Source organism: Carcharodon carcharias, chromosome 25 (genome assembly GCF_017639515.1).
Source record: "Carcharodon carcharias isolate sCarCar2 chromosome 25, sCarCar2.pri, whole genome shotgun sequence".
Classification (NCBI taxonomy): Eukaryota; Metazoa; Chordata; class Chondrichthyes; order Lamniformes; family Lamnidae; genus Carcharodon; species Carcharodon carcharias.
In genome coordinates, this window is record NC_054491.1 from 46,535,009 (window position 1) to 46,561,622 (window position 26,614).

General features: G+C 45.6%; 1 protein-coding gene across 1 annotated transcript in view; it reads right to left on the minus strand.

Annotated features, from left to right (window-relative positions):
- Positions 1–576: 576 nt before the first annotated feature.
- The window catches only part of LOC121269599 (zinc finger protein 385D-like), a 123,518-nt gene continuing 97,480 nt past the window's right edge, over positions 577–26,614 (minus strand). Inside the window, exons 5-8 of the mRNA XM_041174299.1 lie at positions 22,037–22,324; positions 20,820–20,995; positions 11,647–11,748; positions 577–1,973 (exon numbers count right to left, since the gene is read on the minus strand). Coding sequence (XP_041030233.1) covers positions 1,752–1,973; positions 11,647–11,748; positions 20,820–20,995; positions 22,037–22,324 — 788 coding nt within the window. The 3' untranslated portion in view covers positions 577–1,751. The remainder of the gene's footprint in view (positions 1,974–11,646; positions 11,749–20,819; positions 20,996–22,036; positions 22,325–26,614) is intronic.

Below are 26,614 nucleotides of genomic sequence, written 5' to 3' on the forward strand. Positions count from 1 at the left end.
TTTCCAGCAGCTGCAGCATTTTGCTTTTGTACATATAGGTGAGATATTGTGGCTTAAATCTGAAAATATTGTAATGGCTAACAGAAACTCTCTAGTTCTTCGCAATACAACAGAGACAGGGATAGACTGTGATATATGATTTGGTAAATGGCAGAGTAAATAGTTACTCCAAAATAATCCTTCAAACTAAGACAGGACTGTGACAAAAAGAAAGTTGGTGCAGGTTAGTAAAATGTAAATTTAGCATTAATGTCAGATAATTCTTCAAAGGCTGGTCAGCATTTGGAATGATCTCCTCAAATGGAGGGAAAGTGCTCCAGGATTTTGATCCAGCGACAGTGAAGGAATGGCAATATATTTCCAAGTCAGGATGGTGTGTGGTTTGGAGGGGAACTTGCAGGTGGTGGTGTTCCCCATGCATCTGCTGCCCTTGTCCTTCTATGTGGTAGTGGTCGGGGGTTTGGAAGGTGCTGTCTAAGGAGCCTTGGTGAATTCCTCCTGTGCATCTTGTAGACGGTACACACTGTTCTTCGGTGGTGGAGGGAGTGAATGTTTAAGGTGGTGGTTGGGGCTGTCAGTCAAGCAGGTAACTCTATCCCAGATGGTGTCAAGTTTCTTGAATGTTATTGGAGCTGCACACATCCAGTTGGAGAATATTCTATCTCATCCTTTGCAGATGTTGGACAATCTTCAAGGAACCAGGAGATGAGTTTCTGCATTCTCTCACGGGCCTTCATATCCTTCCTAAAGTGTGGTAATCAGAACTGGATGCAATACTCCAATTGAGGCCAAACCAGTGTTTTATACAATTTTAACATAACTGCCTTGCTTTTGTACTCTATACTACTTTTAAAAAGCCCAGGATACCGTCTGCTTTATCAATCACTCCCTCAACCTGCCCTATCAGCCTGCACATTATTCTTACAAAAATGATTCACTTCACACTTCTCTGCATAAAGACTCATTCGCCACTTGTCTGCCCATTCCGCCCACCTGTGTATGTCTTTTTGAAGATCTGCACTATCTTCCTCACTGTTACTTTTAAGTTTTGCATTGCCTGGAAATTTTGAAATTGTTCCCTGTACATAAAGGCCGAGGTCACTAATACATCAGGGAAGAGCAAGGGTCATAACACCAACCTTTGGGGAAACTCCACCTTCCTCCTGTCCAAAACACAACAATTCACCATTACTCTGTTCCCTGTCACTCAGACAGTTTTGTAACCATGTTGCTACTGTCCCTTTTATTCCATGAGCTATAACTATGCTCACAAGTCTGTTGTGATGCACTGTGTCAAATGCTTTTTGGAAGTCCATGTACAATAACATTATCCTCATCAACCCTCTCTGTTACCCCATCAAAATACTCCAAGTTAGTTAACTAAATATTTGAATGCAGTCCCTAAGGCGGGGCTACCTTTTTTATGGAAATCTGGAGACCCTTCCCTTCTGCCCAGCTGCACTTTGTGTGGGGATCGAGCCACGTGAGGTCTGTTGTTGGTGTTTTGTTTGAGCAGGTGTCTCCCCCATTCAGCAGGAGGTGCCATCAGTGGAAACATCTCACTGCCACGAGATTCCATCAAAGGCACCTTTGGAAGAGAACCAGCCTCAGGTGAGTTTTGAGCTCCAACGTTCTTTCATTGAGGGTTCCAATCCCTAACCTTGAACTGTGTCCTCAACACAATGCTATGAATTAGAGGCAGGGAAACAGGATTCCGATTTCACGTGGTGCAGTGTGCTGGTTTTGCTGGGTTAGTATGGGGTAAAGAGAATGGGTCTCGGGGAGGTCCGAATTGGTCCTGGAGCTGGTTGAAGTAGAGAGTGAACCATTGATGGTGCCTGGTAAATGGTGGGAGCTGCAGCCGGTCGCAGAGACAGCGAGGGTGAGACTGTTGTCATGACAGAAGCCAATGGACTGGGCAGAAACCTGGCTGCTACTGACTCCTGGAACTCATTCTGCAAGGGCAGCAACATCTGGTGAAATAAGAAATGCTCTTTAATGGAATCTCTCCCTTTGTAAATGTTGAACAACAAAATGCAAGTTTTCACTTTGAATTATCTATATTGTTCACAATCACCCTCATCACATCTGACTGACTGGAGGATTGTGTCTGATTCTGAGGGACATCCTTCAGGAAGGAATGACAGAATTATGCAGAAGAGATTTACTAGAATGGTACCAGGGATGGGGGACTTCCATTCTGTGAAATGTCTAAAGAAGCTGGACTTGATCTGCTCAAAGAGAATGTTGAGAATGTTAAGAGGAGGTTTAACAGATGTTCAAAATCACAAACTGTTTTGATAGGGTAAAGAAGAAGAAACTGTTTCCAGTGACAGGAGGATCAGTAACCAGAGGGACACAGGTATAAGGTGATTGGCAAAACAACCAAAGAAAAGTTGAGGGGGAATTTATTTTACACAGTGGGTTATGATGTGCTGCCTAAAAAGATGATGGAAACAGATTCAATAGTAACTTCCAAAAGGGAATTAGATAAATTCTTGAGAGGGAGAAAATTCCAGGGCTATGGGAAAAGGACGGGTAATTTAATCGCTCTTTCAAAGAGCTGGCACAGGCTCGATAGGCTGAATGGTCTCGTTCTGTGTTTTATGATTCTCTGATTCTCTGAAATGACTGAATGTAAACTGGCAAAATGTACTGATGGCAGTGACTGGGAGTGCGGGAGTAGATTCCCAGCATGACTTTCATCAGTTACACAATTAGGCAGGTGCAGAGCAACAACAACAACTTATATTTATATGGCACCTTTAATGTTATAAAATGAGTATTGCTGAAAGAAGACACATTGTTGAAGCTTTTTGTCTTGCGCTCATTAGGGTATTCTTTTTTAAATTCATTCACAGAATGTGGGTGTCACTGGCTGGACAGCATTTATTACCCATCCCTAATTGCCCTTGGGAAGGTGGTGGTGAGCTGCCTTCTTGAACCGCTGCAGTCCATGTGGTGTAGATTCACCTACAGTACTGTTAGGGAGGGAGTTCCAGGATTTTGACCCAGCAATACTCAAGGAAGGGCGATATATTTCCAAGTAAGGATGGTGAGTGACTTGGAGGTGAACTTTCATGTGGAGGCATTCCCAAGTGTCTGCTGCCCTTATCCTTCTGGATGGTAGCAGTATGATTTTGGAAGGTGCTGTCTAAGCAGCCTTGGAGAGTGGCTTAGGTGCATCTTGTAGATGGTACACACTGCTTATACTGTGCATCAGTGGTGGAGTGAGTGAATGTTTGTGGATGTGGTACAAATCAAGCAGGGCTGCTTTGTCCTGGATGGTGTCCAGCTTCTTGAGTGTTGTGGGAGCTGCACTCATCCAGGCAAGTGGAGAGTATTCCATCACACTCCTAACTTGTAAATGTGAACAGACTTTGAAGAGTCAGGAGGTGAGTTACTTGCCACAGGATTCCTAGCCTCTGACCTGCTCTTGCAGCCACAGTATTTATATGGCTAGTCCAGTTCAGTTTCTGGTCAATGGTAACCCCCAAAATGTTGATAGTGGGGGATTCAGCCATGGTAATGCCATTTAACGTCAAGGGGCAATGGTTAGATTCTCTCTTGTTGGAAGTGGTTATTGCCTGGCACTTGTGTGACAAATGTTACTTGCCACTAATCAGCCCAAGCTTGGACATTAGCCTAGATCTTGCTTCAGTATCAGAGGAGTCACAAATTATGCTGAAATTGTGCAATCATCAGCGACCATCCCCACTCTTCTGACCATTGATGAAGCAGCTGAAGATGGTTGGGCCGAGGACACTACCCTGAGGAACTCCTGCAGTGATGTCCTGGAGCTGAGATGATTGACCTTCAACAACCACAATCATCTTCCTTTGTGCTAGGTATGACTCTAACCAGCAGAGAGTTTTCCCCCTGATTCCCATTGACTCCAGTTTTGCTAGGGCTCCTTGATGCCATTCTAGGTTGATGCCACTCTTGGTCAAATGCTGCCTTGATGTCAAGGGCAGTCACTCTCACCTCACCCTGGGAGTTCAGCTCTTTTGTCCATGTTTGAACCAAGGCTGTAATGAGGTCAGGAGCTGAGTGGCCCTGGCGGAACCCAAACTGGGCATCAGTGAGTAGGTTATTGCTAAGCAAGTGCCACCTGATAGCACTGTTAATGATCCCTTCCAGCACTTTACTGATGATCAAGAGTAGACTGATGGGGCAGTTATTGTTTGGGTTGGATTTGTCCTGCTTTTTGTGTACAGGACATAACTGGGCAATTTTCCACATAGCTGGGTAGATGCCAGTGTTTTGTTCACAGAATATCAAATGTAAAGGGAACAACAATTTATACTTCATGAGAAGAGAATACTGATTGGTTAGCAAATGTTCTCTGATTGGTACAGGCATTGCCATGGAGAATGCACCAGTTAACTTATGACTGATAGTAAACTGCCAAGCTTTGTTTAAATTCAAACCAGGCAGGTTGACTCTGATTGGTCAAGTTTTTCCCTGGGGAATGAATGAGAGAATGGCTGCCACCTATTTTGTTTCATTGAAACAGGCGCAATGCATGTACATGTTCTTTCTACCTACAAAGGACAGGGCCCTGTCTATGTAGCTTCTAACATGCATAAGTGATCCACACTGCAAGCCTGACTGACAATCTTAAATTGGTTGTCAGTTTAATTCTTAACACACTGAGGATTATTTAGCAAATGTTGTCCAATCACCGAATCACATCTAATGTTGGACACCGTGTTTTGCATCTTGCAAGCTCTCTCAACCTGTCCTTCCACATTCATTGAATTATGCACATATGCACCCAGATTCCCCTGCTCCTGCATCACTTCAGAACTGCAGCCTTTGTTTTTTATTGTCTCTGCATTCTTTCTACCAAAATGAATCACTTCACATTTTACTGTACTGAATTTCATTTGCCACTTGTCTGTCCATTCCACCAACCTGTCTATGCCCTTTTGAAGTTCTGCACTAACCCCCTCACTGTAGAGAATGGTTCCAAGTTTCATATCATCCACAAAGTTTGAAATTGTTCCCTGTACACCGAGGCCTAGGTTATTAATATATATCAGGAAGTGTGGGGTCCTAATGTCATCCCTTGGGGAGCTCCATTATAAACCTTCCTGCAGTATTAAAAACCATTAATCAAAACTCTGTTTCCTGCCACCCAGCCAATTTTATTTCCATGTTGCTACTCTCCCTTTTATTCCATGCGTTCTAACTTTGCCTGTAACTCTCTTGTGCAGCACATTATCAAATGCCTTTTGGAAGTCACCATATCAAAAGCAAAATACTCCAGCAAGCTCGCTAACCACAATTCGAGCTTAATGAATCCATGCTGGCTTTTCTTAATTAACCTGCTTTTGCCCAAGTGACTGTTAATTGTAGCCCAAATTATGATTTCTAGAAGCTTCCCCAACACTGAGAGTAAATTGACTGGCTGTAGTTGCTGGGCTTTTCTTTACACCCTTTTATTGAACAAGGGTGTAACATTTGCAATCCTCCAATCCTCTACCACCATCCCAAAACCTGAGGAAGATTGAAAGGTTATGGGGAGATGTCAAGAAACAATAATTCAGGGTAAAATTAATGGTCACTTGGACAAATGTAGATTAATTAAGGAAAGCCAGCATGGATTTGTTAAGGGAAAATCATGTTGGACTAACTTGCTGGAGGTTTTTGAAGAGCTAACAAAGAGAGTTGTTGAGGGTAATGATGTTGATGTGATGTTCTTGGATTTCTAAAAGGCATTTGCTACAGTGCCATATGACAGACTTGTGGGTAAAGTTAGAGCTCATGGAATAAAAGGGACAGTGGCAACATGGATAGGAAATTGGCTGAGTGACAGGAAACAGAGTAATGGTTAATGGATGTTTCTCGGGCTGGAGAAGGTTTGTAGTGCAGTTCCCCAGGGGTCAGGGTTGGGACTCTAGTTTTTCCTGATATATATTAATGATCTAGATCTTGCTGTGTAGAACACAGTTTCAAAATTTGCAGATGATATGAAACTTGGAAGCATTGTGAACTGTGAGGAGGACAGTGTAGAGCTACAAAAGGACATTGGAAGGTTGGTAGACTGGGCGGACAAAATGAAGATGAAATTTAATGCAGAGAAATCTGGGGTGATTCATTTTGGTATGAAGAGCATGGACAGACAACATAAAATAAAGCGTGCAGGAGCTGGTGTATGTGTGATTTGAAGGTGGCAGGACAGGCTGAGAGCGTGGTTATCCTGGGGCTTTATTAATCGGGCCATAGAGTACAAGAGCAAAGTGATGTTGAACTTGAATAGGACACTAATTCAGCCTCAGCTGGAGTATTGCCTCCAGTTCTGGGTGTCACACTTTAGGAAGGATGTGAAGGCATTGGAAAGAGTGCAGGAAAGATTCACGAGAATGGCTCAAGAGATGAGGAACTTCCGTTATGAAGATATAATGGAGGAGTTGGGACTGTTTTGCTTGGAGAGGAGAAGGCTGAGAGGTATTCAAAATCATGAGGGGTCTGGACAGAGTAGATAGGGAGAAACTGTTCCCATTTGTGAAAGGATCGAGATGAAAGGGCATCGAATTAAAGTAATTAGCAAAATAAGCAATGGCAGCATGAGAAAACTCTTTCTCACATTGTGAGTGTTTGAGATCAGGAATGCACTGCCTGAGGTGGAGGCAGGTTCAATTGAGGCATTCAAGAGGGAATTAGACTGTTATCTAAAAAGGGAGAATGTGCAGAGATACAGGGAGAATGCAGGGCAATGGCACTAGGTAAATCGCTCATTTGGAGAGCTGGTGCAGACACAATGGGCTGAATGGCCTCCTTCTGTGCTGTAACAATTCTGTGATTCTATGAAGTACGGTCAGCCTTTCTCAGTTCATGGTCCTCCTTATCGATTTTAAACCCTTCAAGTGTCTGAATTACCTCCTCTTTCACCATGGCCTGTGCAGCATCTTCGTCCTTGGTAAAGATAGATGCAAAGCATTCATTTAATACTTCAGCCATGTCCCTGCCTCCAGGCATAAATCCCTATTTTTGGTCCTTAATCAGTCCCGCTCCTCCTCCTAACACCGTTCTACTATCTATATGCCTATAGAAAGCTTTTATATTCCTTTGTATGTTAGCTGCTAGTCTTTTCTCATACTCGTCTTTGCTTCTATTGTTTGCTTTTTCAATTCCCCTTCTGAGCACTTTTTAAATTCTTTCCTGGGGTATGGACATCGATGGCTAGGCCAGCATTTATTGCCCATCCCCAATTACCCTTGAGAAGGTGGTGGTGAGCTGCCTTCTTGAACCGCTGCAGTCCATGTGGTGTGAGTACACCCACAGTGCTGTTAGGAAGGGAGTTCCAGCATTTTGACCCAGTGATAGTGAAGGAACGGTGATATATTTCCAAGTCAGGATGGTGAGTGGCTTGGAGGGGAACTTGCAGGTGGTGGTGTTCCCATGCATCTGCTGCTCTCTTCCTTCTAAGTGGTGGAGATCGTGGGTTTGGAAGGTGTTGTTGAAGGAGCGTCAGTGAATTACTGCAGTGCATTTTGTAGATGGTACACACTGCTGCTACTGTGCGTCGGTGGTGGAGGGAATGAATGTTTAAGGTGGTGGATGTGGTGCCAAGCAAGTGGGCTACTTTGTCCTGGGTGGTGTCAAGTTTCTTGGGTGTTGTTGGAGTTGCACTCATCCAGGCAAGTGGGGAGTATTCCATCACACTCCTGTTCGACCCGACTCCACTCCTCCACCCACCCCCAACACCCAGGTCTCTGCCCCCACCCTGACTCCTCCCATCTACGGGATTCCTTTCAACCCAAGGGACTACACCCCCGATGGGAACTCCCCCAACCCACGGGATTCCCCCAGCCCCACCCTCCACCAGCCCCCTCCCACTCCTCCAGACAGACTCAACACTCACCCCAACACCCACCAAGGCCCAACACAACCTGACAACACCCTTCCAAGGCCCAACCCAACCAAACAGCAGTCCCTTTAGGCTCTGGCCAACCCTCCCCTGTCCTACCAGCCATAATCTGACCCACTGCTCCAGGCACGACCCGACCAAACCTAACGCCCTTACCCCACACCACCCGCCCTTCCCCTCCCCCCCCACCACCGAGGCCTGACCACCCCTGAGGCCCATCCCAACCACTCCCATACCGAGGCCTGACCCCCACCCCTCCCCAGTCCTGACCCGACCCCTGCACCCCCCTCCATGTTTGCCCTGATCCCTGCCCCTCAGGCGTGTCCGAACCCCGCCTCCCCCGGCCCTGACCCAACCCCTGCCCCCCCACCATGTCCGACCTGAGCCCTGCTCTCCAGGCCCGAACCAAACCGACCCCCTGCCAAAATCCAGCACCCCCAAGGCCTGACCTAAAACCATCCAAACTCCCCCCTCACTCCCTCCAAAATCCATCCACCCCCTTCCCACAATCCTACCCACTTACCTTATATACTTACCTTCTCCCTGGCCTGTCAAGGACATTTAAACTCGGCTGGACCTTTAATTTACCTGGTTTACACCAGCTAATGTGGTAAAAGAGGGGGTGTGACCTCCTGACAGCGCTGCCCTTCAATCTAGGCCATGCAGACGCACTACACTGCTCGGATCTCACCCGGCCTGATTCACAAGGCTGAGCGAGATAGGATCAAAAAAATTGAGGTAAAAGGCTTGAACAGAATGACAATCAATTCTGACTGCTGCTCCGAGGAAGTTTAAGCCCATTAATTTCCTTACTTTTCTCACTCATTTTAGCACCTCGGTTACTGTCTATTTTTGGAATATAACTTGTGTCTTCTCCTGTGAAAACAGATAGAAAACCTTTGTTCAGTGTCTCTGCCATTTCCTTATTCCCCATGATAATTTCTCCTGTCTCTGCTCCTAAGGGATTAACATTTACTTTAGCTACTCCCTTCCTTTTTATATGTATAGTAAAAGCTCCTGCAATCTGTTTTCATATTTGTTCTAATGCTATTTTTTTCCCTTTTTATCAACTTTCTGGTGGCCCTTTGCTGATTGCTAAACCATTCTCAATCCTCAGACTAGCTACTCATCTTTGCAACTTTCTAAGCCTCTCCATTTCAGCTAATGCAATCCTTACCTTCCTGAGCAAGTCTTTCTTGCTGAATTTTTGTTTTTCAACAGAATGTATTTTTGTTGAATGTTATTTAATTATTTCGTTAAATGCCCCCCACTGTTTACTCACACCCATAGTTTTTATTTACCCAACCAATCTCAGCCACTTCTCCCCTCATACCTATATAATTGGCTTTGGTTAAGTTAAAGATTCTGGATTGTAATTGGATTATGCCACTTTCAAACTAAACATGGAATTCAATTCTATTATGATCATTGTTTCCCAGAAGATCTTTTACTATGAGATTACTAATTGGCTCTGCCTCATTCTATAATACTAGATTTAAAAAAACTTTATCTCTAGTTGGTTCCATAATGTATTGCTCCAGGAAGCAATCACAAACACATTCTACAAACTCAATTTCTTAAACACCTCTGTCGATTTGATTGATCCAGTCTATATAAAGATTAAAGTCTCCCACAATTATTACTTTGCCTTTGTTACATCCTCCAAAGATTCCTTCAGAACTGAAGGAGAAACATACGGACTCGAAACGTTAACTCTGTTTTTCTCTCTCCACAGATGCTGCCAGACCTGCTGAGTTTTTCCAGCACTTTCTGTTTTTATATCTTTATTTCCAGTATTATTACTGTTTGGGGGATCTATAAACTACTCACAGCAAATTTGCTATTCTTAATTTCCACCCAGATTGATTCCACTTCATGATCTTTGAAGATTCTTTCTCCTGTCTTTCTTATGTCATCCTTTACTATCAGGGCTACCCTTTCTCCTTTGCCATTCTGTTTGTCTTTTTAAAATGTTACGTATCCTGGAATATTTAATCCCCAACTTTAGTCATTATTTAACCTTGTCTCTGTTATGATAATTAGATCTAAGTCATTTATCTCTATTTGTACCAACAGTTCAGCTATCTTATTATGAATGCATCATGCACTCAGATAAAGAACCTTTCAAGTCATTTTTCACTGCTTACTCGCTGATGCATAATTACTGTTAAAATTTCCATCCCTTCCTCTCCCACTCTGCCTGTTTTTAACTGAAGGCCGTACAGTTCTGTCACCTCCACTTTTTTCTTTGGATTTCTAAATCTCTCTTCACCCAAACTCTCTCCCCACCTCCCCTTCCACCCCCATTAGTTTAAAGCCCTATCCACAGCCCTAGCTGTACAATTGGCCAGGACACAGGTCCCAGCCTGGTTCCCTCTTCCCTGAGTACTGATAGCAGTGCCTCAAGAATTGAAACCCCTTCTTCCCACTCCACGCTTTCATCCACGTGTTTAATTCTATGATCTACTTGACCCTATATCAATTTGCACATGGCTCAGTTAACAATCCAGATGACCTGCGTTTTAATTTGGACCTTAAGTTTTTCAAATCCATTCAGCTGAACATCATTCCTGGTTCTACCAATGGACCATGCAAACTGGATCCTTCCCTTCTCACTCCAAGTTCATCTCCATCCATGAGGAGATGTCCTTAACCCTGACACCGAATTCCCACCTGTACCAAATACCCAACTTAGCACTCATTCCTCATCTCACTCTGTGTTCCCACTCATTGAGGTTGCAAAACCTGTCTGCTTTTGTAGAAAGCTGATAGCAACAGTCACCTTCCTGCTATAATAATTAACGTCTCTCCAGGCAACCATTTTCAGTTGATTGACATATAACTGCCACTGCTAGGCAGTTTCTGTTAACCAGGTTTTTTTAACTAGCTTACAACTATAAAGCTCTAAGTCTGACTGTTAATCTAAATTATAGCTTGACTATAACTTACCAGAGCCATCCCACTGAGAACAAATTCCCGACTTCACCCTCGTTCCTGTCTCTGTGCTCTCACTCATTGAAGTTGGCTTTCCCATGGTTAATTATTCTTACTCAGGATTGTTCTTTATCCTTCTCCATAGCCAACCTAAACCTTCTGGTGCAATAATTACTGTCCCCTAAATGTTCCCCCACTGACAGTCGATCCACTTGGCCCATCTCATTCCCAAGAACCAGGTCTAGCAATGCCTACTTGTTTGCTGGGCTGGAAACATGCAGCTGTTGAACATTTTCCTGAACACATTCTAGGAACTATTGCCCCTCTCTGCCTTTTACACTAACACCATCCCAGTCTAGATTTGGATAATTAATGTTCCCAGTTATAATGCTCCATGATTCTTGCACTTCTCTGTAATTTCCTTGCAGATTTATTCTTCTACATCTTTCCAACTATTTTGTGGCTTATAGACAACATCAAGCAATGTCATTCTATTTTTCCTTCATTCTGTCCTTGACCCCTCTGGGGTACCTTCTTTCTCAATGTTCACTTTGGCTTCTGTTTAATTTTACATCTTTTGAACTTGATTTGTATTATATAGCCTGAGGACTCAGAATGCTTTTTGTGCATCAGCAAGAGGAACCAGGTTAAGGTGTCTCCTCATACTCCCAGCGAGCCAGTCAGCAGCATCTGGTTCCTGGGTCACCCTCGAACGCTGCGTTATCAGAGACTTGCTGTTTTGGTTGCAGTCGACTGTATCAGACACAAGGGAAAGTACATGGGAAGAGCTGGAATTGGGACAGAGTCCTCTTTTCTCCTTTTCCACTGAGACTTACCGCTGGTGCTTGAACATTGAGCTGTAGCTTGTTGCGTGGACTGAGTTTGGGCTTTGGAGACTTTCCTGCAGCTCTGTCCTTGTGCCTTCGGCTGGATATGTGCTACAGACAGAAAAAATATTAGCTCTTTCACAATGGCAAAGAATCAGCCCTTAAAACCCCCCTGCTGCTAAAACAGGGCCCACCCACACACCCTCCCCCAAACTCAACACCTTCACAGCCACTGATTAACCCTCCTCACCCACCCCACCCAAATGCTCACATCAGTAAGAGTGAGGCAGGGACAGGCAGAGTGAGTGAGGCAGATACAGGCAGTATGAGCGGAGCAGGGACAGGCAGTGAGAGTGGGATAGGTACAGGCAGCAAGTGTGTGGCAGGTACAGTCAGTAAGTGTGGAGAGGGTACAGGCAGTTAGTGTGGAGAGGGTACAGGTAGTGCGAGTGCAGTAGGTACGGGGAGTGCGAGTAGGGCAGCTGCAGGTAGTAAGTGTGAGGAAAGTACAGGTGGTGAGAGTGGGGCACACACAGGCAGTGAGTGTGAGGCAGGTATAGGTGGTCGAATGGGGCAGGTAAAGGCAGTGAGTGTAAAACAGGCATTGGTAATGAGTGTGAGACTGGCAAGTAATTAGGAAAGCTAATAGAATGTTAGCATTTATTGCGAGGGTAATTGAATGCAAAAGTAGGGAGGTTATGCTTCAGGTATACAGGGCATTGGTGAGACCACATCTGGAGAACAATGTACAGTATTGGTCTCCTTATTTAAAGAAGGATGTAAATGCATTGGAAGCAGTTCAGAGAAGGTTGACTAGACTAATATCTGGAATGGGTGGGTTGTCTCCTGAGGAAAGGTTGGACAGATTAGGCTTGTATCCAGAGGAGTTTAGAAGAGTAAGAGGTGACTTGATTGAGATCCTGAGGGGTCTTGATAGGGTGGATGTGGAGGGGATGTTTCCTCTTGTGGAAGATTCTAGAACTAGGGGTTACTGTGAGTGTGGGGCAGGTACAGGCAGCAGGCATGGGGCAAGGTCAGGTAGTGAGAGTGGGGCAGTTACAGGCTGTATGTGTGAGGCAGTTACAAGCAGCGAGTTTGCAGCAGGTACAGGCAGTGGATGTGGGGTATGTAATGGCAGTGAGTGTGGGACAGGGTACAGGCAACAAGTGTGGGGCAGATACATGCAGGGATGTGTGGCTGTACAGTCAGCAGGTGTGGGGTACAGACAGGAATATGGGGCAAGTACAGGCAGGGGTGTGGGGATGTACAGGCAGTGAGAGTAGGGCAGATACAGTCAGCGGGCATGGTGCACATAGAGGGAATGAATGTGGGGCAGTTACAGGCAGTGAGAGTAGGCCAGATAAAGGTTGCAGGAGTGTGGCAGCTACAGGTAACGGGTGTGGGACAGGTACAGGAAGCAGGTGAGGAGCAGGTACAGGCAGTGGGTGTGGGGCATGTACAGGCAGTGAGAGTAGGCCAGATAAAGGCAGGAGTGTGGCAACTACAGGTAATGGGTGTGGGACAGGTACGGGAAGCAGGTGAGGAGCAGGTACAGGCAGTGAGAGTAGGACAGGTACAGAAAGTGGGTGATAAAAACAAAAAACTGCAGATGCTGGAAATCCAAATCAAAAATCCGGAATTATCTGGAAAAACTCAGCAGGTCTGGCAACATCGGCGGAGAAGAAAAGAGTTGACGTTTCGAGTCCTCATGACCCTTCAACAGAACTGATTTTTCTTTACAAGGAGAGGGAAATATAAGCTGGTTTAAGGGAGGGGGGGCGGGGGTGGCGGGGGGGAGAAGTGGAGGGGGGGTGTTGAGATAGGAGCAGATCATCAAAAGATGTCACAGACAAAAGAACAATAGAACACATAGGTGTTAAAATTAAAGTTGGTGATATTATCTAAACGAATGTGCTAATTAAGAATGGATGGTAGGGCACTCAAGGCATAGCTCTAGTGGGGGTGGGGGGGCATAAAAGATTTAAAAATAATGGAAATAGGTGGGAAAAGAAAAATCTATATAAATTATTGGAAAAAAAAACAAAAGGAAGGGGGAAACAGAAAGGGGGTGGGGATGGTGTTGGGGACTCACGACCTAAAGTTGTTCAACTCAATGTTAAGTCTGGAAGGCTGTAAAGTGCCTAGTCGGAAGATGAGGTGCTGTTCCTCCAGTTTGCGTTGAGCTTCACTGGAACAACGCAGCAGGCCAAGGACGGACATGTGGGCAAGCGAGCAGGGTGGAATGTTAAAATGGCAAGTGACAGGGAGGTTTGGGTCATTCTTGTGGACAGACCGCAGGTGTTCTGCAAAGCGGTCACCCAGTTTAGGTTTGGTCTCTCCAATGTAGAGGAGACCACATTGGGAGCAACGAATGCAGTAGACTAAGTTGGGGGAAATGCAGGTGAAATGCTGCTTCACTTGAAAGGAGTGTTTGGGCCCTTGGACGGTGAGGAGAGAGGAAGTGAAGGGGCAGGTGTTGCATCTTTTGCGTGGGCATGGGGTGGTGCCACAGGAGGGGGTTGAGGAGTAGGGGGTGATGGAGGAGTGGACCAGGGTGTCCCGGAGGGAACGATCCCTATGGAATGCCAACAGGGGGGGTGAAGGGAAGATGCGTTTGGTGGTGGCATCATGCTGGAGTTGGCGGAAATGGCGGAGGATGATCCTTTGAAAGCAGAGGCTGGTGGGGTGATAAGTGAGGACAAGGGGTACAGGCAGTGGGTGTGAGGCAGGCACAGGTTGTGGGTGTGAGGCATGTACAGGCTGCAGGTGAGGGGCAGGTACAGCCAGTGGGTGTGGGCAGGTACAGGCAGTGAGTGTGGGGCAGGTACAGGCAGTGAGTGTGGGGCAGGTACAGGCAGTGAGTGTGGGGCAGGTACAGGCAGTGATGGGCAGTGAGAATGGGGCAGGTACAAGCAGTGAGAGTGGGGCAGGTACAAGCAGTGGGTGTGGGGCAGGTACAGGCAGTGATGGGCAGTGAGAGTGAGGCAGGTACAAGCAGTGGGTGTGGGGCAGGTACAGGCAGTGAGAGTGAGGCAGGTACAGGCAGTGAGAGTGGGGCAGGTACAAGCAGTGGGTGTGGGGCAGGTACAGGCAGTGAGAGTGGGGCAGGTACAAGCAGTGGGTGTGAGGCAGGTACAGGCAGTGAGAGTGAGGCAGGTACAGGCAGTGAGAGTGGGGCAGGTACAAACAGTGGGTGTGGGGCAGGTACAAACTGTGGGTGTGGGGCAGGTACAGGCAGTGAGAGTGGGGCAGGTACAAGCAGTGGGTGTGGGGCAGGTACAAGCAGTGGGTGTGGGGCAGGTACAAACTGTGGGTGTGGGGCAGGTACAGGCAGTGAGAGTGGGGCAGGTACAAGCAGTGGGTGTGGGGCAGGTACAAGCAGTGGGTGTGGGGCAGGTACAGGCAGTGAGAGTGGGGCAGGTACAAGCAGTGGGTGTGAGGCAGGTACAGGCAGTGAGAGTGAGGCAGGTACAGGCAGTGAGAGTGGGGCAGGTACAGGCAGTGATGGGCAGTGAGAGTGAGGCAGGTACAGGCAGTGAGGTTGAGGAAGAAGCAAATAACACCAAAGTGCTCCACAGCCAATTAAATACCCTTTATAATGTCATTACTGTTCTGGTGCTGGAAAAGCTGTATCTATTTTTTGCAGAGTTAAACACCACAACCAGTAACTAGACAGTGACCAGATCATCTTTTATAGGTGTTAGTGAGCGATAAATATTGCCCAGGGCTCCTGGCAGAATTTCCCTACTTTTCTTCCAATGGTTTATTGCACCCTCCACATTTAGCTCATGAGACAGGCTGGGCCTAGGCTTAATGGCTCATTCAAAAGTAAATGGACGGTAAAAGGAAGAGTGGGGCCAATTTGGAACCAAAAAGGGGATTTACATATAAAGACAGGGCCTGCCTGAAATATTAGATAAATACTTTGCACCTGTCTTTACCAAAGAGGAAGATGCTGCCTAGATCATGGTGAAAAAGGAAGTGATACAGACTCTAGGAGGGTTTAAAATTGATAAGGATGAGGTATTGGATAGGCTGTTTGTACTTTGCGTTGATAAGGCACCAGCACCAGATAAGATGGATCCAAGAATACTGAGGAAAGTGAGAGTGGAATTTGTGGAGACCGAGCAATAATTTTCCAATCTTCCTTAGACTCAGGGTAATGCCAGAGGACTGGAGAATTGCAAACATTGCAAAGAACTCCAGCAAGCAAGTTAAACATGATGTTCCCTTAACAAATCCATGCTGACGCTCCTGCATTTGCCCAAGAGACTTTCAATTTTGCCTCAAATTATTGTTTCTAGAAGTTCGAAAAAGGGTGTAAAGAAAAGCCCAGCAACTACATACCAGTCAGTTTAACCTTTTGGTTGGGAGGCTTCTAGAAACAATAATTTGGGACAAAGTTGAAAGTCTCTTGGGCAAATGCAGGTTAATTAAGGAATGTCAGCATGGATTTGTTAAGGGAAAATCATGTTGAACTAACTTGCTGGAGGTTTTTGAAGAGGTAACAGAGACAGCGTTGATGAGGTCGATGTTGTTGATGTGGTGTACATGGACTTCCAAAAGACATTCATTATAGTGCCACACAATAGACTTATGGGTAAATTTAGAGCTGATGGAATAAAAGGGACAGCAGCAACATGGATGTGAAACTGGCCGAGTGACAGAAAACAGAAAGCAGTGGTTGATGGTTGTTTCTCAGACAGGAGGAAGGTTTATAGTGGAGCTCCCCAGCGATCAGTGCCAGGATCATTGCTCTTCCTGATATAATCTAATAACCTAGACCGTGGTGTACAGGGCACAATTTCAAAATCTGTAGATGATACAAAACTTGAAGGCATTGTGAACTGTGAGGAGGACAGTGTAGAGCTTCAAAAGGAGGTAGACAGGTTGGTGGCAAGTGGCAAATGAAATTGAATGCAGTTATATGTGAAGTCAAACATTTTGGTAGGAAGAACATACAGAGACAATATAAAATAAAGGATTCCGTGCTACAGCGGGTGCAGGATCAGGGAGATCTGGGTGTATATGTGTATTAATCACTGATGGTTGAGAGTGTGGTTAATAAAGTATACAGCATCCTGGGCTTTATCAACAGAGGGGAAGAGTACAAAAGCAGGGAAGTTATGTTAAACCTGTATAAAACTCTGGATCAGCCTCAGCTAGAGCACTGTGTCCAGTTCTGGGTGCCACACTTTAGGAAGGATGTGAAGATATTAGGGAAGAAAAGATGAAGAAAAGATTCATGAGAATGTTTCCAGGGGTAAGGGTCATCAGCTATGAAGGTAGATTCACAGAAGCACACAATCACAGAATCACAATGCAGAAGAGGCCCTTCGGCCCATCGAGTCTGCACTGACACATGAGAAACACCTGACCTACCTACCTAACCCCATTTACCAGCACTTGGCCCATAGCCTTGAATGTTATGACGTGCCAATTGCTCATCCAGGTACTTTTTAAAGGATGTGAGGCAACACGCCTCCACCACCCTCCCAGGCAGCGCATTCCAGACCATCACCACTCTCTGGGTAAAAAAGTTTTTCCTCACATCCCCCTAAACCTCCTGCCCCTCACCTTGAACTTATGTCCCCTCGTGACTGACCTCTCAACTAAGGGGAACAGCTGCTCCCTATCCACCCTGTCCATGCCCCTCATAACCTTATACACCTCGATCAGGTCGCCCCTCAGTCTTCTCTGCTCCAACGAAAACAATCCAAGTCTATCCAACCTCTCTTCATAACTTAAATGTTTCATCCCAGGCAACATCCTGGTGAATCTCCTCTGCACCCCCTCCAGTGCAATCACATCCTTCCTATAATGTGGCGACCAGAACTGTACACATTACTCCAGCTGTGGCCTCACCAAGGTTCTATACAACTCCAACATGACCTCCCTACTTTTGTAATCTATGCCTCGATTGATAAAGGCAAGTGTCCCATATGCCTTTTTCACCACCTCACTAACAGGCCCCTCCGCCTTCAGAGATCTATGGACACACACGCCAAGGTCCCTTTGTTCCTCAGAACTTCCCAGTGCCATGCTGTTCATTGAATACTTCCTTGTCAAATTACTCCTTCCAAAGTGTATCACCTCACACTTTTCTGGGATAAATTCCATCTGCCACTTACCTGCCCATTTGACCATCCCGTCTATATCTTCCTGTAGCCCAAGACACTCAACCTCACTGTTAACCACCCGGCCAATCTTTGTGTCATCCGCAAACTTACTAATCCTACCCCCCACAGAGTCATCTATGTCGTTTATATAAATGACAAATAATAGGGGACCCAGCACAGATCCCTGTGGTATGACACTGGACACTGGCATCCAGTCACTAAAGCATCCTTCTGTCATCACCCTCTGTCTCCTACAACTAAGCCAATTTTGAATCCACCTTATCAAATTACCCTGTATCCCATGTGCCTTTCCCTTCTTTATAAGTCTCCCATGTGGGATCTTGTCAAAGGTTTTGCTGAAATCCATATAAACTACATCAACTGCACTACCCTCATCTACACACCTGGTCATCTCCTCAAAAAATTCAATCAAATCTGTTAGGCATGACCTCCCTCTGACAAAGCCATGCTGACTTTCCCTGATCAAACCTTGCCTCTCCAAGTGGACATAGATACTCTCCTTTAGAAATTTCTTCAATAGTTTCCCTACCATTGACGTGAGACTCACTGGCCTGTATTTCCCTGGTTTATCTCTACAACCCTTCTTAAATAGCGGAACCACATGAGCTGTTCTCTGGTCCTCTGGCCCCTCCCCCGTGGCCAGAGAGGAATTAAAAATTTGGGTCAGAGCCCCTGCGATCTTCTCCCTTGCCTCCCTCGGCAGTCTGGGACACAAATCATCCGGATCAGGAGATTTGTCCACTTTTAAGCCTGCCAACACCTCCAATACCTTGTCACTCCCTATATCAATTTGCTTAAGAACCTCACAGTCTCCCCATTTCCATACCTTCATCCTCATCCTCTTGGGTGAAGACGGATGTGAAGTATTCGTTCAACACTCTACCGATGTCCTCTGGCTCCACCCATAGATTGCCCCCTTGGTCCCTTATGGGTCCTACTCTTTCCTTGGTTATCCTCTTCCCATTGATATACTTATAGAATATCTTGGGATTTTCCCTACTTTTAGCAACCAGAGCTTTCTCATATCCCCTCTTTGCTCTTCTAATTGCTTTCTTAAGCTCCACCCTACACTGTCTGTACTCCACTAATGCCTCTGCTGATTTGCTCCCCTTGTACCTGCTAAAAGCCTCTCTTTTCCTTCTCATCGTATCCTGAATATCTCTGGTCATCCATGGTTCTCTGGGCTTGTTACTCCTTCCTATCACCCTAGAGGGAACATGTACCCTCTCCATTTCCTTTTTGAACGCCCCCACTGCTCCTCTGTAGATTTCCCCACAAGTAGCTGTTCCCAGTCTACCTTGGCCAGTTCCTGTCTTATTTTACTAAAATCTACTCTTCCCCAATGCAAAACATTTGTTTGCAACTTGTTGATTTCTTTGTCCATAACAAACTTAAACTGTACCATGTTGTGGTCGCTATCACTAAAATGCTCCCCCACCACCACCTCAGCCACCTGTCCAGCTTCATTCCCCAGAATTAGGTCCAGCAATGCACCGTCCCTTGTTGGACCTTCTACATATTGACCTAAAAAGTTCTCCTGTACACATTTCAAGAAATCCACTCCATCCAAGCCCTGAACACTATGTCTATCCCAATTAATATTGGGAAAGATCGGAGAATGTTGGGACTGTTTTCATTGGAGAAAAGAAGGTTGAGAGGAGACTTGATAAAGGTGTTCAAAACCATGAGGGGTCTGGACAGAAAAGGTGGGAGAAACTGTTCCCATTGGTGGAAGGATTGAGAATGGAAGGGCACAGGATTAAGGTTATTGGCAAAAGAACAACGGTGACATGAGGAAAAACTGTTTCACACAGTGAATGATTAGGGTCTGAAATCTGCTGCCTGAGAATGTGATGGAGGCAGATTCAATCGAGGCATTCAAGAGGGAACGGGATTGCTATCTGAAATGGAAGAATGTGCAGGGCTGGAGGAGGGGGGGGGGGGTGGGGGGGGCGGGGGGGAGGAGGTGTGGGAGTGACGCTAGATAAATTGGTCCTTCAGAGAGCCAGCACAGACATGATGGGCTGAATGGCCTCCTTCCCTGCTCTAACTGGTGTCTGGTGTTTTCAATGTGGCTGCCCATTCATTTCCATCTGAGTTTGCAACAAAATGCAGTCTGCCTATCCCCATGCCTCCACTTTCACTCCCTGGTCTTACCCTTCTCCCACACCCAGCACCCCAGCACAAACACTTGTACTTTCACCAGGAGAGTGATAGAAGCCCCAGAGAAACATACAGCAGGAGAGTGGGAGAATCCCTCTAGAAATTCAAACAAGAGCAATATTTATTTAACTCAGGGCCATCTTCAGAAAATGTTTTTTTTCACAAATTCAGATCTATTATGAAATGGAAAGGTTATGTAAGTAGTGTCTGCCAGATGACAGATGCCACATATCTATAAAAGTTGTTAAACAATCTCTAAAAACCAGAAAAGCCTCCATTCCATGGTGCCAGCATTTTACAACCAAACACAACTGCCCCCTCATTAACCTCAAAATGTCGTAGACCACTTTACCACAGGGTGTGCTTGTCATGTGGTTTTAAAGAGACAGGCTGCGTTAACCACAACACTATTGTAGAATCATAGACTGAGGCCATTCAACCCATCAGATCCATGTCAGATCTCTTGCAAGTTGCACTCCCTCACCCTTCCCTGTAGTCTGCATTATTTTACTCTTATCCAGTTCTCATTTTAAACCCCAATTAAAACTGCCTCCACAACACTCTAATGTAACAGTTAAACACTGCACAAATGGTCTAGCCTATCAGTGAACAGCGCAGAAGAAAATCCACTCCATTTTATTTATTTTTTGTCCTTTAACTAGAGTTCAATCTAAGCACATGAAAACTGGAATTATCACCCAGCTGATTCCCACTGATGTTTAAATCAATCCCAGACTCTTCCATTCTGACCAATCTCTACTCAGGTGTTAGCACTTGGCCAGGATGGCTTATATCTCCTCCCATTACACATGTCTTTGGAGCAAGAGCTCTCTGATCTGATCAGACCGGATACTGGGGATAGGGTGAATAACATTGCACCTGCTTCAGCTGGATGTCTGAGTTAACACAAACGTCACACAGCTGACAGTGGAAGATCTTGTCCTGTAATTCAGAGCAGGGCCTTGTCTGTCCATGGAGTTTCAAATGTGGTTTCGGATAAACCTTTATGGGACCCAAACCATTTCGAGCCGCAATCATTGTCTTGTGTTTGGTGCCTGAATTGGAAACAAAGAGAAGGTACTTAATCTTCAATTCTTTCAAACATCTCTCAGATTTTCACTCTGAAGAAATTGGTGGCAGGTTGGCTCACACAAACCTTGACCATTCACCAACATGTCACATCATATGTTTATTCCCCAAATGTTTAGTTACAGTAGCATCACAACTAAAAACCATCCAGTCACTGGGCACAGGTCAGAAGCTGGATCCTGAAAAATTTATACCATCCATAACTTTAACTTTACTGACCCCATCACCCCAGAGACCGACCTTACTGACCCCATCACCCTGGAGACCGACCTTACTGACCCCATCACCCCAGAGACCGACCTTACTGACCCCATCACCCTGGACCCCATCACCCCGGAGGCCGACTTTACTGACCCCCTTCACCCTGGAGACCAACCTTACTGACCCCATCATCCTGGAGACCAAACTTACTGACCCCATCATCCTGGAGACCAAATTTACTGACCCCATCACCCTGGAGACCAACCTTACTGACCCCATCACCCTGGAGACCAAACATACTGACCCCATCATCCTGGACCCCATCACCCCGGAGGCTGACCTTACTGACCCCCATCACCCCGGAGACTGACCTTACTGACCCCATCACCCTGGAGACCAAACTTACAGACCCCATCACTCCCAGAGATTCGCTTTACTGACCCCCATCACCCCGGAGACCGAACTTACTGACCCCATCACCCTGGAGACCAAACTTACTGACCCCATCACCCCGGAGACCAACCTTACTAACTCCATCACCCCGGAGTCCGAACTTACTGACCCCACCATCCTGGAGACCGACCTTAGTGGACCCATCACCCTGGAGACTGACCTTACTGACCCCATCACCCTGGAGACTGACCTTACTGACCTCATCACCACAGTAAGATTGACCTTACTGTTGCCTGAAGAATAACACAGAGCACGGCCTGCAGGAGAAATTCTCCTGCAGCATCTTTTTGTGTTTCATTGGAGGTGGAGAGACACCTCTGAAAGATGAAAGGAAACCTGTAGCTGTCACTTACCTCTATTGTGAGCCTGCAGTTGGGAAAATGAGTTCACAACAACTTTGCACAGTGAGCAATATCGCAGTTTCATTACCGACTCCTCATCAGACAGGTTATTAACAATTCCTGCAGCAATGGCTGTCATTCCATCCACCTCAGAATCTCCCCTCGCTAGAGTTAGAGTCGAAGTACTGTCAGTTGATGCAGTTAGGTCAGTGGTTGGTTGAAAGTGAGTAGGGAGCAATGTGGGAACAGACTGGAGAGCTTCTGGATGGACTGCATTGGAAATAACCTCCACGTCATCGTCTATTGAAGAAACAAGGTGAATATATTAAACTCCTGATGCATGAAGCCAGACATATTAAACTCTGCTTAATTAAACTCAGTCCTCCCATGACTGTGTTTTAGTGGAAACATGGATTTCTACATATCCTGTCCTGACCTACTGCTGGGAGATTGTCGGAAACAGTGTCAACACATTTCTCCAGGGTTCCCCAGAACTCTGCCCACAGATAGGACAGGAGGACCGACCTTACTGAATGCAGAAATCTACAGCCAGATAGAAGCCCATTGATAATCAGCCAGCCATTCTAATCTGAAAGCAAAACAGAAAATGCTGGGAAAGCCCAGCAGGTCTGACAGCCTCTGTGGAGAAACAGAGTTGACATTCTGAGTCCTTATGAAACATTCTCTGTTTCTCTCTCCACAGAGGCTGTCAGACCTGCTGGGTTTTCCCAGCATTTTCTGTTTTGCTTTCAGATTCCCAGCAGCTGCAGTATTTTGCTTTTACTGTAGCCATTCTAATTTGTTGAGACAAATTTCCCTCAACGTTAAACGTATAAAATGCTCCAAAATGTTAAACTTGTGATCTACAGCCTTGCTCTCCCTGGCCCAGTAATTTCACAAAGCTTACAATACACACAGTATGTGACATCTCTCTCTCCTGTGACACAGAAAGGGAGATCTAACGAGGGTTTCAAGGTTACTAACAGCTTTGACAGGCCACACAGTGAGAGATTGTTGTCGCTGATTTGTGAATGAATGAGCACAGGTTGCAAGTTAGCACTGCAGAACTGGAGAGGGCATAAGAAGAAATGTTTTCACACTGAAGGTTTTTTGACATCAAATGAGTTACCTCAAAGGTATCTGAAGCAAAAACTGTAACTTAATTTGATTGAAAGAATAATGAAAAATATCCAGGGAAAGGACCGGGAGATGGGATTATAGGATTATAGGACATAATCTGGAGAGAGTGCAGAGGAGGTTTACAAGAATGTTGCCAGGGTTAGAAAAGTGTAGCTATGAGGAGAGATTGGATAGGTTGGGGTTATTTTACCTGGAACAAAGAAGGCTGGGAGGTGACTTGATTGAGGTGTACAAAATTATGAGGGGAATAGATAGAGTGGACAGGATAAAATTGCTTCCCTTGATGGAGAATTCTAGAATCAGGGGACATAGATTCAAGATAAGTGGCAGAAGGTGTAGGGGGGACATGAGGAAGAACTATTTTACCCAGCGGGTAGTGGGTGTCTGGAATTCGCTGCCCAAGTTGGTGGTAGAGGCAGAAACTCTAAACTCTTTTAAAAAGTACTTGGATCTGCACCTTAAGTGCTCTAAGCTGCAGGGCCGTGGGCCGGGTGCAGGAAGGTGGGATTAGAAAGGGCACCTGGGTGTCCTTGGGCTGGCATGGACAAGATGGGCCGAATGGCCTCCTTCTGTTTTGTAACTTTTCTATGGTTCTATGGAAACAGCTTGAGGTGAAAACCTGTTAAATCCCCTTTTGGTTTTCTGGAGCAATGTTACAATTTTTCAAGCTTTTCTTCATAACGATAACATCATGTTTGAGCTTTCATTCTGATGAAACTTCACTGTACCTTTGTGATGAGTATATAGACACAAACCTACTGAGAGGGGTTCAGGGGGAGGCTGTGACATGGTGGTATTTTCACTGGACTAGTAATCCAGAGACCCAGGGTAATGTTCTGGGGGACCCAGGTTCAAATCCCACCACAGCAGAATATCTAGAATTAAAAATCTGATGATGACTGTGAAACCATTGTTGATTGTTATAAAAATCCATCTGGTTCACTAATGTCTGCTGTCCATAACCTCACCTACATGTGGCTCTTAAAAATGCCCTCTGAACAAAGACCATGAGGGATGGGGAATAAATGCTGGTCCAGCTGTGACACCCACATCCCAATTTTTTTTTTAAATATTTGAGGTGGATTTGACACCAAAACAGAAAATACAGATCTGGCAGCATCCAGGGAGAGAGGACCAAAGTGAATGCTTTCAGTTGAATATGACTCCTCTTTAGAACTGAGTGTGGGGTGGATTTGATGATGCAGTAGGTTTTCCATGGTCTGTGCTTTGCATTTATTGGCTGTGGAGTGTAGGATATGGTCATTTGTACAAGGATTGTGAACAGACAGGAGATGGGTGAATAGAACAAAAAGTGGGGTAGAGTGTATGGAAGCAGATTAAATGGGTTGGTAAAGTTCATGATTCAGTAGAGTGTACAGTGGGCTATGGGCAGAGAAGGGAGGGTTAAGTAGAAGCTTGATAGTGTAGAGTGCACATGCGTTATTGTAGGAGGAGATTAAATAGTTGGGTAGAGTCCATAGCATGGTGGAATATACATGTGCTGTGGAGTACAATTAGATGGGAGAGTAGAATCTATGATAGGTTCATATGCGCCTGGGCTATAGGAGGAGACCAATGGATGGTTAGTATCCAAATAAGGTAGAGTGTGGACGGAGTGGCACCAAGAGTCCTCATACGTTAGAGTTGTGAGAGAAGATTCAAACAGTGGGTGAGTGTCCATCATCAGGTACATTGTTCATGTGCTGTGTGTTGAGATTAAATGGGTGGGTATATTCCATGTAAGGTTAGAGTGTGTTCATGGGTTGTGGGAGGAGATTAGATGTTGGGTGGAGAAATGAGGTACCTTCCTCAGCAGATCTGAGTGAGCAGGTTGATATGACATGCTCCATACATGGAATACAAAGTTACAACCTCACTTTGGACCATTGCTCATCTTCCACTTATGAAGTAAGTGCTGCATTGTGCATGCTCTGTGTGGATTTAGTTGAGACGGTCTTTGAGGGAGCTTGAAGTCAGGGAGCTGTGCTGTTAGCTCAGTGACATGAGGTTGATTCTTTATGCTATATTTGCTATTCTGGATTCTGTCCATCTGGATAGTGGGTTGATATTAGCTATATAATATGAGCTACTGTTTCCCAGGATGGACAACATAAACAAACACTTTCTTGGTCAGTGGTATGGAAATTATTGGAGAAGATTCTTCATGACAGGATTTACTACCATTTGGAAGCAAATAGGTGTATTAGTGAGAGGCAGCATGGTTTTGTGAAGGGGAGTGTCTCACTAACTTGATCAAGTTTTTCGAGGAAGTGACAAAGATGATCGACGATGGAAGGGTAGTGGATGTTATATACATGGATTTCAGTAAGGTCTTTGACAAGGTCCCTCATGGCAGACTGGTACAGAAGGTAAAGTCACACGGGATCAGAGGTGAGCTGGCAAGCTGGATACAGAATTGGCTTGGTCATAGAAGACAGAGGGTAGCAGTGGAAGGGTGCTTTTCTGAATGGAGAGCTGTGTCTAGTGGTGTTCCGCAGGGATCAGTGCTGGGACCTTTGCTGTTTGTGGTATACATAAATGATTTGGAGGAAAATGTAACTGGGCTAATTAGTAAGTTTGTAGATGACACTAAGGTTGGAGGAGTTGCAGATAGTGAAGAGGATTGTCAAAGGATACAATGGGATATAGATCGGTTGGAGACTTGGGTGGAGAAATGGCAGATGGAGTTTAATCCAGACAAATGCAAGGTAATGCATTTTGGAAGGTCTAATACAGGCAGGAATTATACAGTAAATGGCAGGACCCTTAAGTGCATCGACGGGCAGAGGGATCTGGGTGTACAGGTCCACAGGTCACTGAAAGTGGCAACGCAGGTGGATAAGGTAGTCAGGAAGGCATATGGCATGCTTGCCTTCATTGGCAGGGGTATTGAGTATAAAAGCTGGGAAGTCATGCTGCAGCTGTATAGAACCTTGCTTAGGCCACACTTGGAATATTGCGTGCAATTCTGGTCACCACATTACCAGAAGGATAAGGAGGCATTGGAGAGGGTGCAGAGGAGGTTAACCAGGATGATGCCTGGTCTGGAGGTTATTAGCTATGAGGAGAGGTTGGAGAAACTCAGATTGTTTTCACTAGAACGACGGAGATTGAGGGGCGACTTGATAGAAGTTTACAAAATTATGAGTGGCATGGACAGAGCAGATAGTCAGAAGCTTTTTCCCAGGGTGGAAGAGTCAATTACTAGGGGACATAGATTTAAGGTGAGAGGAGAAAACTATAGAGGAGATGTGCAGGGCAAGTTTTTTACGCAGAGGGTAGTGAGTGTCTGGAATTCGTTGCCAGAGGAGGTGGTGGAAGCAGGTACGATAGTGGTGTTTAAGAGGCAGCTGGACAAATACATGAATAGGATGGGAATAGAGGGATACAGACCCCGGAAGTGCAAAATGTTTTAGTTGACGGGCAATATGATCAGCGCAGGCTTGGAGG